The 14,243-nt window shown below is 41.8% G+C and overlaps 2 protein-coding genes across 2 annotated transcripts; both read left to right on the top strand.

Moving 5' to 3' along the window:
* Nucleotides 1–1,523: 1,523 nt before the first annotated feature.
* Nucleotides 1,524–10,779, top strand: LOC112573648 (hillarin-like). The gene is made up of 9 exons (XM_025254209.1): nt 1,524–1,802; nt 5,526–5,669; nt 6,885–6,948; nt 7,415–7,537; nt 7,805–8,034; nt 8,818–9,120; nt 9,378–9,476; nt 9,563–10,265; nt 10,654–10,779. The coding sequence occupies exons 1-9, from the start codon at nt 1,639–1,641 to the stop codon at nt 10,777–10,779; spliced, it is 1,956 nt and encodes a 651-aa protein (XP_025109994.1). The 5' UTR covers nt 1,524–1,638.
* LOC112574348 lies at nt 10,665–13,521 on the top strand. Its single transcript, XM_025255365.1, has 5 exons — nt 10,665–10,825; nt 11,103–11,290; nt 11,462–11,560; nt 12,477–12,662; nt 13,140–13,521. Exons 1-5 carry the CDS (start codon nt 10,813–10,815, stop codon nt 13,236–13,238), a joined length of 585 nt encoding a protein of 194 aa, XP_025111150.1. The 5' UTR covers nt 10,665–10,812; the 3' UTR covers nt 13,239–13,521.
* The last annotated feature ends 722 nt before the right edge of the window (nt 13,522–14,243 follow it).

Raw genomic sequence — 14,243 nt, forward strand, 5'->3', positions numbered from 1 at the left:
ACTTGTGCCTCGCCATTAGGTTGACCATTTCCTAACCTAAGTCTAGCTAGTTCAAATTCCCTCTCTCTTTCTCGCTCGCGCTCCTCCCGTTCTGCCTGTTCTTTCTCTCTTTCTCACTGAATCTTTTCTTTTTCCAATCTCTCCTCCTTTTCTGCCTGTTCTTTCTCTCTTTCTCGCTGAATCTTTTCTTTTTCCAATCTCTCCTCCTTTTCTGCCTGTTCTTTCTCTCTTTCTCGCTGAATCTTTTCTTTTCCAATCTCTCCTCCTTTTCTGCCTGTTCTTTCTCTCTTTCTCGCTGAATCTTTTCTTTTTCCAATCTCTCCTCCTTTTCTGCCTGTTCTTTCTCTCTTTCTCGCTGAATCTTTTCTTTTTCCAATCTCTCCTCCTTTTCTGCCTGTTCTTTCTCTCTTTCTCGCTGAATCTTTCCTTTTTCCAACCTCTCCTCCCATTCTGCGTGTTCTTTCTCTCTCTCCCTTTCTGCCTGTTCTTTCGCTCGTCTTTCTTCCCTTTCATTTCTCTCCCTTTCAAGCCTCTCTTCCCTTTCCACCTTCTCGTATTTCTCTATTCGCTGAATTAAGTACTTAGTGAGCGACTCGCCCGTTAAACCTATGCTCTCCCCTTGCTCTTTAAAGGCCTCAATATCCATGATTACTTCTAAAAAGAAAACACAAAATTTCTAATTACAGAGCTATACCCTGCCACTAGTCAGAAACAAGTTAGCAAACTCAAATTTACCAGTGACAACACTACCCTGCAAAACTCTCACGTTCAAAATTTTACCATACTACACTTAAACAAAATATCATCAAAGGTAAACTGAATATCATTAAAGGTAAAGTGCTTCTCAAGGAATTTGTCAAATCGTTTTTAAATTCCCACTCAAAACTAGGATATGAATCACAGAAAGAACTAAATATCATTATAAGTTCACTCTCAGCATCACATGGCAAAGTGAATTAGAGAAAGCCCAAAAAATTTCTCTTAAAATTTTAAGAGAGCAAAAGCGACCCTAAAAAGAAAAGACTTCTTACTCCTACTCACTCGCACATCCAATCAAGAAGAACAGAAAAACTTAGCGACAGACGAGAGACAGGAAGGCACAGTAACTAGTTCCTTACTACGGGTAGAACTATACACACCCGGGGACCCGTAAAACTGGAGACGGGATCACAGCATGGGGTAACTACACATACCAAATAATTAATCAAAAAAATACAAAGAGCTGGTAACAAGTTCTGGCAGCACTTTTCAAAATAATGTCATGAGGCAATGGGTGGCAACCGAAAACGGTGACCACAACACACACACAAGAATTACTAAAAAAAAAAAAACTGTATTGCTAACAGAAAATGATCAGCGACAAAGGACAGCTTCCGCACAACACAATACCAAACGAGACAGACCCACGACAGATCACGTCGGGGTCACCAAATATGTCACACGCCACGTCACACACGGTATTCACGCGCATTCAAACAATACACAAGACAACGATCTGTCCATGAGCTTCTCGTCTTACTTTACTAACAGCCCGCTGGGCGCTGGTGCATCAAATTATTTTTTTAAAAATCAAATAAAGCCCCGATAAGTAAACATAATGTAAACTGATTCATAAGACTACAATAACAGTTTTAATACATGTGTGGGTGCCACACTAGCGCCCTCTGTCAGTACACTGACCAGGAAGTACAAAAGTCTGTGACAACGCCAGTCAGTCACCACCCTTCAAAGTCTGAGGTCGACCAGCGCCACCACGCACTCGACAACTGCTCGGCTTTGTTTGGAACAAACAACATTGTAAGGTAATCATGATGTATTCCTTCATAGTTTCAAGTTAAAGTGAAATTCCATTTCAAAACTTTAAGACAAATCTCGATTACACTATTATCTAAGTCGTTTTCTGTAGGTTTTTCTTCTGGATAGTGCCTGTCTGTCACGCGCATTTCGTTGACAAACTATTCAATCGCAAGCCTAAACGGTTGCAGAAGACTTGACCTCGGTTTCTAAGGGGTGTTTTTTTCAGGGGTGTTTTTCGTTGCAGAGGAAGCGTTTCGTCTATTTTTACTGAAGTCAGATCCTCCACAGTGTCCATTGACAGAGTGGGTAAGGACACCTTGTCATCTGCTGTTGAAGATGGAATTAGTGCAAGATTGCAATAGCTAGGTGCCTGAGGGAGCAGATAAGATTCCGATTGCACAACCGGAATTTGAATTTGACTTTGAGGAGTCATTTCAAGCGAGAGGATATCCGCAAAACTGATACATTCGCCTCTGAAAGTTTCTTCTATTATGGGTACATTGACGAGGGGAACTACACGATTGCGTCCCTTAGCTGACGGGTTTTTTTTTTTTTTTTTTTTTTTTTGCATATGTCACAAGTTTGGCAATACTGGCGTACGTCCCTCCGTATGCCAGGCCACCAAAAGTGGCTGAAGACTCTTTCGAGAGTATTTCTCGCGCCTTGGTGTCCGGCGAATGGGCTGTCATGGGCATATTCCAAGACAGTAGATCTTAGAACCTGTGGCACAACTATTTGAGTGACATCTGATTGCTGTGGCCGTTGAAAATGTCTCCACTTTGAAGGAGCTGTTTAACCAGTCGGTTTTCGTAAAGTAAGGCGTTAGGGTGCGATCTTCCCTCTGCTTTTGGATTAACTCCGATTTAGAAATGCCTACTGCTGGTAAGGCTGGACTCAAGAGTGTGGGTGCTTGGTTCGCTTCCCTCGTGCTTTTGTCACTACTGCAGCGCTTGTTGATGCGGGTTGGTATTCGGCTGTGAACGTTACCTCTTGCACGCCGGGAACGTTGCCTATGATGACATCAGTTACTGGATTCTTGATTACACGTGTAAGAGGTCCAGTGAAGAAAGGCGTGTCCACCTGCACTCGTGCTAGAGGAAATACTTCCTTACGTCCTCCGAAGGTAAGACACGTTTGGTTTTTCCCCAGATATTCTGTAGGTGCCACTAAGCTCGCTCGAATGCCAGCTGTAGTCGCTCCAGTATCCCTTAGAACCTGCACCGCTTTTCCTTTTACCATCCCGGGGTAAAGAGGCAATGACCCCGCCTCCAGCGTGGTGGTAGAACACAAGACTGCGACGTTTGCCACTTCCTGCTTTCATCACACACCGAAGCGGGTTGAGGTCGTTGTCTATTATTGGCACAGAAGCGTGCTTTGTGTCCATAACCTTGGCATGTAAAACATTGAAGTCTGGTACTTGGTTTGACAGAATCAGGCTTGGACTGGTTTGGCGATACTGTTCGTTTTTGTTCTCTCAACGGCCGCCGGTGTACTGGTGGCGAGTTAGTCGATGGCCTACTTCTGTTGTCAACTGGTGGAGTCCTAGGAGAGTAGGTACTAGGAGGGGTTGGTCTATTAGTAGTCATAGTAGCCTGGCAGTCCTTGGGGTTGTGCAGCTTGCATTCGCAAACATGGTTGTTTTTCTGTCGGCGCGCTATGTTCTTACTGGGATGGGCCTTCCGATACTTCTCAGCCCACTCTATCATTTCTGCTGCCGATTTAGGATCCCTTTCCTTTAGAAATACTGCCATATCTTTAGAAATGCTCTGCATTATCTGTTCTCTTAAGACGAGGTCTCGCAGGCTTTCGAATGACTTGTCTATCCCTGCCAACGTTATCCATCTATCCAGTAAACTGGTTACTCTAGTCAGAAAAGCGGGCATAGACTCTCCTTCAGCTGGTCTCACTGACCTCAGTTTTTCTCTGAATCCGTCTTCTGTACACTGGAATTTCAACAATAATTGTTTTCTTAACTCTTCATACTCCACTTGTCCCTGCACACAGAGTGCGTGATATAACTTGAGAGCTTCCCCCTGAATCGTAGCGGACAAATGTAATGGCCACAAATGTCTGGGCCATCGGAGGGCTTCTGCATGGGCTTCAAAACGGAAAAGAAAAGAATCTATGTCATCTAGGTCTTCCTTAAAGAGAGGTAATTTCGGAATAAATCCTTTAGGGGTTACTTCTCTTACTTGTGCCTCGCCATTAGGTTGACCGTTTCCTAACCTAAGTCTAGCTAGTTCAAATTCCCTCTCTCTTTCTCGCTCGCGCTCCTCCCGTTCTGCCTGTTCTTTCTCTCTTTCTCGCTGAATCTTTTCTTTTTCCAATCTCTCCTCCTTTTCTGCCTGTTCTTTCTCTCTTTCTCGCTGAATCTTTTCTTTTTCCAATCTCTCCTCCTTTTCTGCCTGTTCTTTCTCTCTTTCTCGCTGAATCTTTTCTTTTTCCAATCTCTCCTCCTTTTCTGCCTGTTCTTTCTCTCTTTATCGCTGAATCTTTTCTTTTTCCAACCTCTCCTCCCATTCTGCCTGTTCTTTCTCTCTCTCCCTTTCTGCCTGTTCTTTCGCTCGTCTTTCTTCCCTTTCATTTCTCTCCCTTTCAAGCCTCTCTTCCCTTTCCGCCTTCTCGTATTTCTCTATTCGCTGAATTAAGTACTTAGTGAGCGACTCGCTCGTTAAACCTATGCTCTCCCCTTGCGCTTTAAAGGCCTCAATATCCATGATTACTTCTAAAAAGAAAACACAAAATTTCTAATTACAGAGCTATACCCTGCCACTAGTCAGAAACAAGTTAGCAAACTCAAATTTACCAGTGACAACACTACCCTGCAAACTCTCACGTTCAAAATTTTACCATACTACACTTAAACAAAATATCATCAAAGGTAAACTGAATATCATGAAAGGTAAAGTGCTTCTCAAGGAATTTGTCAAATCGTTTTTAAATTCCCACTCAAAACTAGGACATGAATCACAGAAAGAACTAAATATCATTATAAGTTCACTCTCAGCATCACATGGCAAAGTGAATTAGAGAAAGCCCAAAAAATTTTTCTTAAAATTTTAAGAGAGCAAAAGCGATCCTAAAAAGAAAAGACTTCTTACTCCTACTCACTCACACATCCAATCAAGAAGAACAGAAAAACTTAGCGACAGACGAGAGACAGGAAGGCGCAGTAACTAGTTCCTTACTACGGGTAGAACTATACACACCCGTAGACCCGTAAAACTGGAGACGGGATCACAGCATGGCGTAACTACACATACCAAATAATTAATCAAAAAAATACAAAGTGCTGGTAACAAGTTCTGGCAGCACTTTTCAAAATAAAGTCATGAGGCAATGGGTGGCAACCGAAAACGGTGACCACAACACACACACAAGAACTACTATAAAAAAAAACTGTATTGCTAACAGAAAATGATCAGCGACAAAGGACAGCTTCCGCACAACACAATACCAAACGAGACAGACCCACGACAGATCACGTCGGGGTCACCAAATATGTCACACACCGCGTCACACACGGTATTCACGCGCATTCAAACAATACACAAGACAACGATCTGTCCATGGGCTTCTCGTCTTACTTTACTAACATAGCCCGCTGGGCGCTGGTGCATCAAATTATTTTTTTAAAAATCAAATAAAGCCCCGATAAGTAAACATAATGTAAACTGATTCATTAGACTACAATAACAGTTTTAATACATGTGTGGGTGCCACACTAGCGCCCTCTGTCAGTACGCTGACCAGGAAGTACAAAAGTCTGTGACAACGTCAGTCGGTCACCACCCTTCAAAGTCTGAGGTCGACCAGCGCCACCACGCACTCGACAACTGCTCGGCTTTGTTTGGAACAAACAACATTGTAAGGTAATCATGATGTATTCTTTCATAGTTTCAAGTTAAAGTGAAATTCCATTTCAAAACTTTAAGACAAATCTCGATTACACTATTATCTAAGTCGTTTTCTGTAGGTTTTTCTTCTGGATAGTGCCTGTCTGTCACGCGCATTTCGTTGCCAAACTATTCAATCGCAAGCCTAAACTAATTTGAAAGACTCGACATGATTTTATGATGGATCGTGGCATTTCTAGATTGTATAGACAGTTTCGGAGATCAGGTCACTTACCCAAAGGTTGAAACGGCAGGTAGCTCTGTCTATAAACAGAAATGATAAACTGTAACTAAATGTAGAAGAAGGAAAAATAAAGGCAGAATAAATCATCACATTGCCAGTATCGTCGATGTACTCTCAAGCTGCCACCGCGATCCAAACAAACGCAAAGACAAAAAACTCAAGTAAAGATAAAATATTCCCTCACCTCCTTCCCTAAGTCAAGATTCAGTCCCTATGTAACTCATAGCAAGATACTATTGGAACACCAATATTCAAAGAATATCACTCCATTCGTCTAATCATAACACACACAAACACACACTCGTTCTGTCTCATCTCTGAACATCTCTCTCCCTCTCTTGCTTTGGAAAACATTTTGGAAGAAAAGCTTTTCTGATAATGAATGTTCCCCCCTCCCACAAGAAATCCGCCAGTTCAGGCTCTGTAAGATTAGAGGTGGCCAAGGAAAAAAAAATCATGATAAAATTTGGTATAGAAGTTTTAAAAGATATTAGTTTTAAATGCTCATCAATAAAGGGGGAGATAATATCAGTTAATGAATATCCTTCTATATTAGCTATTTACTTTTTTGTGAACCTTTAAAAGTGATTGCATACAAAAAGTAGTGCCGGTCAGGTATTGCCGACATGGAGATAAGCTTGGTCACTGATAAAGACTGGTATCTGATAAACTCTTGCTGCTCCAACACGGAACACATACTTCAGCTCTGTCCTGAGAGTAGTGTTGTTGTTGTTGTTGTTGTTGTTGTTGTTGTTGTTGTTGTTGTTGTTGTTGTTGTTGTTTCTGACAGCACTATATTAGTTTTCTGAGACCACTACTTTTTTTGTTTCGTTGTGTGACAGACATCTTATCTGACATCTTGGAAGCCATGCAGTACAGGGGAATTATTGTGTAATCTCACTGAAATTATAGTGAAAAGCGACCAGTATATCCAATTAACATTTCAGAATGTCCCGCAAGTTCTGTCCGGTGCCGAATTATGACAAAGATGACAGAGTACAGCAAATCAAGGTAAATTAAAACTGTTTGTAAATTATTCTGGGGCTGTAGTTATGAAACAAAAGTAACTCGTTTACTCCAGATCAAAATCGGGAACTCAATGAAAAGCATCTTGTTTCCCAGGTTATAAAGTAGTGTCCAGACCCCGCAAGACACTGCTTCGTGTTTCTTTATCCCAGGGCACAGCTTTATAACAACAAATCCAGGAGTAAAGCAACTTTGGGATCTAGACACCGCTTTATAATTTTGGAAACAATACACTTGTGCTTGAGTTTCCCATGTTACCACAGGCAACGAATTATCCCTTCTTCATTACTCCCGCCACTGGAGAACAACAAGGATTACACCTAGGTGACATCACGGTGCTTTGCATCCTTAAAGAAGCATTAGAATAGTGAAATCGAATCGAAATTGAGGTAAATATTGAGTTTTAATTTAAAAAGCATTCATAAATCTGCCCTTTTGAAACTGTCCTCAGGAGTTGTCCAAGTCTGTGAGAAAACTCACATACCCTCCACCTGCACCACCTGTCAACAAAAACTGGGGAAAGGAAGACTTCAGTGTTATTGATAATTGCGAGAGAAAACTGGTCTTGGCGACTGTGAGTACTGTAAATACCAGCTAGCAAAGAGTGGTCTGCTGTGAAGTGTATGTGCCAGGAAGTAGAGGGTCCATTCGTATTCCGGTCATAAACACACGCCACCCTTTGACTGTGGTCGTTTATAAACGCACACACACACACACCTTAACTCAAATGCACAACGACACGAACACAGGCAAACCTACACACAGTCACACATCAGATCGCGCGCACGCATACCAAAAGGTAATTTCTCACATAGCTATATCTCTGCTCCTTTATTAACAGACAGAAGATCAACACTCAATCAGCTTCGATGACCTGGTGTCGCTTCTGACGAAAGATTTGACGACAGAAGTGCAGAAGGTACGAGCACTTTACATGTGGATAAGCTGGCAGAACCTGACAGAAGCAAGCTCTTACACCCGAGACCACCCTGTTTCTCTACCTTACGGCTACTTAAAGTACGCTGTTGAGAAACGAAAATATCTCTGGGAATTCTTTGCACATCTCTGCAGGTGCGTTATAACTCGTCCTTAGAATTGCAGGTGCAAATTTTGCTTTTCACCATGCCAATGATCTTGTTTCTGTAATGATTTTATACAATGCCTGTCTTGTCTTGAGAAGGATTTTACTATTTCCTCCTCTCTCTTCCCCCTTTCTCTCTCTCTGCTGATGGTTACAGGTGAATGTGGTAGTCTTCTATATATAGACCATAGAATTACAATATTTTTAACGCCAACAAAAATGGCCTACCTTACCGTGACATTCAGTCTATTGAGTGGTTTTTAGGGTCAACATGTATACTAGCCCACACTTCTCATGATTGTTTTGTTTCTGTTGACGAATGATACCTTATAGTCTATAACTGCTTCTCTAATGAATGTTATTGTTTGCATAAAACTGTTTCTCTGCTATATAATTTTTATGTAGAAACAAATAACCGCTTCTCCACCAGAAAATGTTGTTATTGTTTCTTTATTGATAAATGTTATCGAAATGTATTATTGTTTCTCTTATGACTTATACTATCTAGACCAGGGGTGGGCAATTAATTTTCCCAAGGGGCCGCATGAGAAATTGGGATGGTTTAAGAGGGCCGGACTAATATAGTTAAGTCAGTTTTACCTAGTACTGTATATATAGTATATATACTATCCTTCGCCAGCGGGCGGGCCGGTCAGAGACAGGAGGCGGGCCGGATCCGGCCCGCGGGCCGGCCTTTGCCCAGGTCTGATCTAGACTGCCGAATTTTATTTCTAGCTCTAGACATAACTCGTGTTGTCTGTCTGACTGGGCAGACTAGCTGGCCTGCCATGTGTTGTGATCCGTGGAATGACCAAGTTAACTGGCTGGAAGGATTCGTCATCGTCACGGTCACCAGACAGCACGTGGAACGCGGTGTACGTGGACGGATCCTGGCAACTTGTGCACATTGTGAAAAGTTTCTTATCTGAGTCCACAGGTGGTACCACGCGTGCCTTGATGAAAGTGGGGAAGATTGCAAAGCAGTCCGTGAGGGCAGAGGGTATAAATATTAACAGGCTTCATGAATATTTTGAGATACCATCGTATAAACTCTCACTCATTTTTTTACTTTTGTAGTTTTGTTTGCAAAAGTGCTTTAGATTATTCTTTCTTAAACTATTGATCTCCTAAGACAATTAGCTCTTCCATATCTTTTTTTTTCACTCAAGCATGATATGGTAACGGATGTGTTTTGACAACAAATTTTTATGTTGGCGCTGCATTAGAATCAACCATTCAAGAATGAGTAATTAATTAAAGCATACTTTGATAATTCTTTAATAATTTAATTATGCTTCCTTGATCATAATGTGGTCTGTTCTTGATTGTTGAGTGAAAAGACATATTCCGAACCCTTCTATACATCGATATTCGACGACTTCTACTTCCTCCCTGACCCTGCACACTTCATTCACTTCTTTATGGCTGAAGAGTACAAAAAAGAATGGCAGCTGCTTGAAAAGCCATGGTCGTTTCAAAAGTTCACAAACACCCCGTATGTCTACCCATCGTACTTTAATTCTGGCTGGCGTTGTCCGAAAAGCTGAATTTTATCACCAAAGCGCCAAATGGTAGATGCGCCATCTGGTTTCAAGATGTTCCTAGAGACGAGGAACTTAATAAATACTTTCTTTATTTTGATCCGGAGTCGTCAGATACTCCTATATCGGATGAGCTACTAACGAACTCCTGTGTGGTCGTCAACGCTTCCCCAAAGTTACTGTTCACACGACTACCTGTAGCTGGTTGGTACCAACTGTACATCAACAACAAAAACGGCTCGCCACTTCTGTTCCTGCACATTGTGTGCTCAGGACCAATCAAGAAGCAACCTTTTCCCTTTGCCCCAAAAGGTGGGTTTGGGTTCGGTAACGAGGCCCAGAGCGCAGGCCTGTCAGACCCTCTTCTCCAAGACGGGGTCATCAAAGTCCGAGAAGGGGAAAAAACTCGCTTCAAATTTCGCAAACCGACATCCAAGGAAGTTCGGATCAGGCCGGTGCACCATGATCGCGGAAGTGACGATTTCATTAGTCGCGTTACGCATGAGCAGAGTGGTGATCACGTGACCGTCAGCGTCAGAGTCCTGTATGATGACCACAACCCTGAGTACGGACTGCAGATCGACACTTGCGAAGGTGACAGTGATTCTGAAAACGCCCTCAATTACCTGCTTACCCCTGATCAGCAGCTGTCAGGCATCTTGAAAACAAAAAAATCCCAGGTAATTCAGAAGACAACCTGAGAAAATATTTCAGATTTTGCTAACCTTTAACCAGCAGCCTTAGAATTCTTTGCTTTAGAATAAATTTCTTGGTTCTAGAAATATTGCTCGTTTTAAGAATGCTGGAATCTGTTACGCTCGCTCAGTCTGTTGTACACTCGCTTTGCCTGGAGAAGAAAACGTTGGTTGTTAGACATCACTCCTTCCCAACTGGCATAGCGTGGCACAGGTTAACATAAACATTGCATTTTTTAGACAGTACACTACACTATGTAAGACTATTTAAATGTTCAAAGTGTTATTTTCCATTTAAGGCATCTTGATGACACTTTGTACAGTGATGAACTGTTCGCTTTCACTAATTAATAACTGTCATCTGTCTCCGAAGGCTCGTGATGATCTGAAGATGGCGATAGCCGACGACGACACCGAGGTACTTGAAAATGCTCTTAGCGAGTATCGTGCGTTTGGTGATGATGGCAAGAGCAGACAACCTCGTGACAACAGTGAATGACTACTCCTACCTGCCTGCCATAAACTGCATGGGATGCACCGCCAGGGTAAACTGCAATGCACTCCCTCATGCGCAATGAATGTGCAAATTAGCGCGTGCAGCAACGCATAAGGAAGCGTGGGCACGAATCCACATGTGAATAAAATGAGACAGTGTAATGGTAATGGTAATTGAGAAACACTAATATTCCCTAACCCTGACGAAGATGATAAAGGATGAGGATGTTAATGTATATATGCCTATATACACAATACTTTATATTATGAACTTTTATATTTCGTTAGAACAAAATCTGTTACTGGTTCTGTGTTCCTGTGATGCAGCCGTCGACTCTGCTTATCGTCAAAATGACCTCAAGACACTGGAGGAGGCGCTGTCGTCAGCGGAGAGGTCTCAGCTCGCCTACTTCTTCAAGCGCACCACGTGGTACAAGCAAGCGGAAGAACGTCACAAGAAGCTTCGTCGCTTGTCTCTGATCACAAAGAACTTCACGAACCTTCGCCCCACTCATGTAAGACATACATACATTCACTTTTTTCCATGACGTGTATGCAGTGACATTACAAGATTTTATTTTCAAATTACTCAGATGGGTGATGAGGCTGTGGAAATATTATATTCTAATTTTACCTTTCTGTATTAAGCGTTTTTGAGAAATTTGCAACTGAATATAACTGTCCAGGTGAGGGAGATCAAGAGCTACAGTCGCCCACATGTTACAGTGCAGGAAACACTTGTAGCCACTTACATACTGCTTGGCGAAGATCCGGACATGCTCGAGGTAACTGGAAACCATTCTGGCAAACAGAATCGAAAACTTTTCGGTCGAAAAAACTCTCGGCTGTTTGATATCTCCCACAAACTCTTCTAACAACGATTTTTAGGGGGGAGATACTACTTCATTTGAATCAGGCTCATGCAAGTGAAATGAAACAGATTTCTGATTTCAGGTTGCTGGACACCACAATACATGGACAACGTCTTACCACACCCTAACACACAAACTAGCGCCATCTCTTTTGTCGACGCACGCACTCTAAGCGCTTATAAACTATTCACAGAAACAACTACCAGCTATCATTCACCTATGTGCACCCACGCACAGAGCCCTCTAAAATATTCACTAACACACGCTCACATGCAGCAAGGTTCTTGAAGTGTAAAAGCCAGCTGTCTGTGCGCTTGCGGACAAGATCAAAGGGCAGTGGGACGCCAACTGTTTTTAGTGAGGAGTACAGGAACTTTGCGGTGTTGCCCCAGTGTGAAACGAGTGCTCGTTCCTATTCTCTGTTTCTTATTATTCTTTCCGAAACTGCTGAAAAGTATCGCGATTGCTTTCAGAGAAAAAGTCTCAGCTGCGCGTTTGTAACCACTTTTATCTTTGGCATATTCTGATTTTGTTATGCTTCCTAATGTCTTTAAATGTACTCTGTGCTGAGTGCATCGCTCAACTCGAATGTTGCACTCCTAAAGTATATAAAAAACATAGAGCTTATTTCTCGATTAAGTACATTTCGTTCTGTAAATCCCCTGTTGTTGTTGTTGTTGTTGTTGTTGTTGTTGTTGTTGTTGTTGTTGTTGTTGTTGTTGTTGTTGTTGTTGTTTGTTGTTGTTGTTGAGCGAATTGTAGAAGATGTTCCTGCAGCATTGTGGGCGAATAGTGACAAGCTGGTCAAGGAAGTGCTCTCTGTCTGCAGAAGTGGAGAAACGTGCAAGCTCTGCTGCGCATGCGTGGTTCCAAAGCCATCTTGGAGCGCATCAAGAACTGGAACTTTGAGGACCTCAACGAGGAGCGCGTTGAGAAGGCCGCCGCACTCCTCCGTACGTTCCAGTGGGAAGAGGTGCGGGCGGTCAGCATCGCGGCCGGTGCCTTCTATCAGTGGGTGAGTGTCTGGACGAGACTGTCGATATAATGCCGCAGATAACTATATATATCTAAGCTAGTGTAAGCAACGGTTAGCGCTGTTAGCGCCTGTCACCAATACAGTGAAGGTTGGCTGCCCTGAGTTCATTTCTCGTCTCGGGCACGCTGATCTTTCTCTGCACGTGGCATCTGTTTACAGGGCTGGCTGCCCTCCGCCAAGGACGGTCCCAAGCCCGGCTGAAAAAGGAGGAGGGTTGGGCGTGGGGCCAGCACGCCCACCCCGTAAAAACAAATCCTTGCTACTAAAACATCGACAACAGTAAACTGTCGTCGATGGCCTATGCACCAGGAGGTGCGAAGGGCAATAATAAATAAATATAATAAGTGTAAGCTTATGTAATGTTATCCAAAGAGATCTCATATTTCGACACAAAGCTTTAAAACAAAGGTGTGAATGGATAACTAATGATATTTGCCTGGACACGTGTGATTCCAGAGCGATGCTGTCGTGAGACAATTTCAAGATTCAAGAGAAACATCCACGACGTCGGCTTCAGAAGAACCAGAAGTAAAAGAAACGTCTTCAGCAGTCTAATATTGGCGCCCAGTGCTATCAATTCGTGTACCTCCAAAGTACTTAGCAAGCTTGTGTTGTCTTCTTTCTTTTGTATTGGTTTGGTTTGATTTTTGTTTGTACCTCATAATCCTTGAATATTTAAGAGCTCGGATATTTGTATTACGATGAATGTACGATTTTAAAGTCAGTTGTTTGCCAGAACCTCATAAACTGTCAATTAAAGATAAGTTTACAATGCGTTTTTCCCTCTGCACTCCGTTTTGGTAATCTTCCAAAGCTTTTTCCAATGGCTAACATTTCATATCCAAACATTCCAAAGGCGTTTTTTTATTTAATTTGAATCTTCATGTATTCACTGTTCTTTTTTTCATATTTTAAGGCGTTAATTTATTTTTTTTGGTTATGCAAAAGGATCTTTCTTTTATTATGGCTATTCGAAGCATAAAAATCTCATTTTTCAATACTGAATTTCAATATAAATACCAAAATATTCATAAAATTTTGTAACATCAACTTTCCTTGAATGATTCTATAATTTTGGATCAAATTTTTGCAGAAAAATTAACCACGCAGAGAGAATGTCAGAAATATTTTTTTCATTTAGAGAAAGCGTAAGACACTATCCAGAAGCAAGACATTTACATGTAAATATATGTGTGTTATATGTAAAAGCACATTATCCATAAAAAATTCCCAAAGATAATTTAAGCACCTGTAAGTTTAGTAATAAGCACATAAGTTCACATCTGTTCAGTTGTTAGTTTTTTATAGTATAAGGAAATGAATATGAAGATATATGTGATGTTTTCTATCCAGTGTTGTTTTTTGCGAATAATTCAAAGTCGTCTGCTGTTCTGAAACTAGATGGAAGGTGTTGTCGGTCGGCGAAGTAGAAAATAATAATAAACTCTCTGCCTGGTGTGTATCCTTCAGATGATTTATTCTTTCTGTTATGGAGCTCTCTGAAGTATAGATTTGATCACCTTTGATCTATTGTTGTCTCAACGATCAATTGTTTGGGAA

This window comes from Pomacea canaliculata, linkage group LG10, assembly GCF_003073045.1.
Source record: "Pomacea canaliculata isolate SZHN2017 linkage group LG10, ASM307304v1, whole genome shotgun sequence".
NCBI lineage: Eukaryota > Metazoa > Mollusca > Gastropoda > Architaenioglossa > Ampullariidae > Pomacea > Pomacea canaliculata.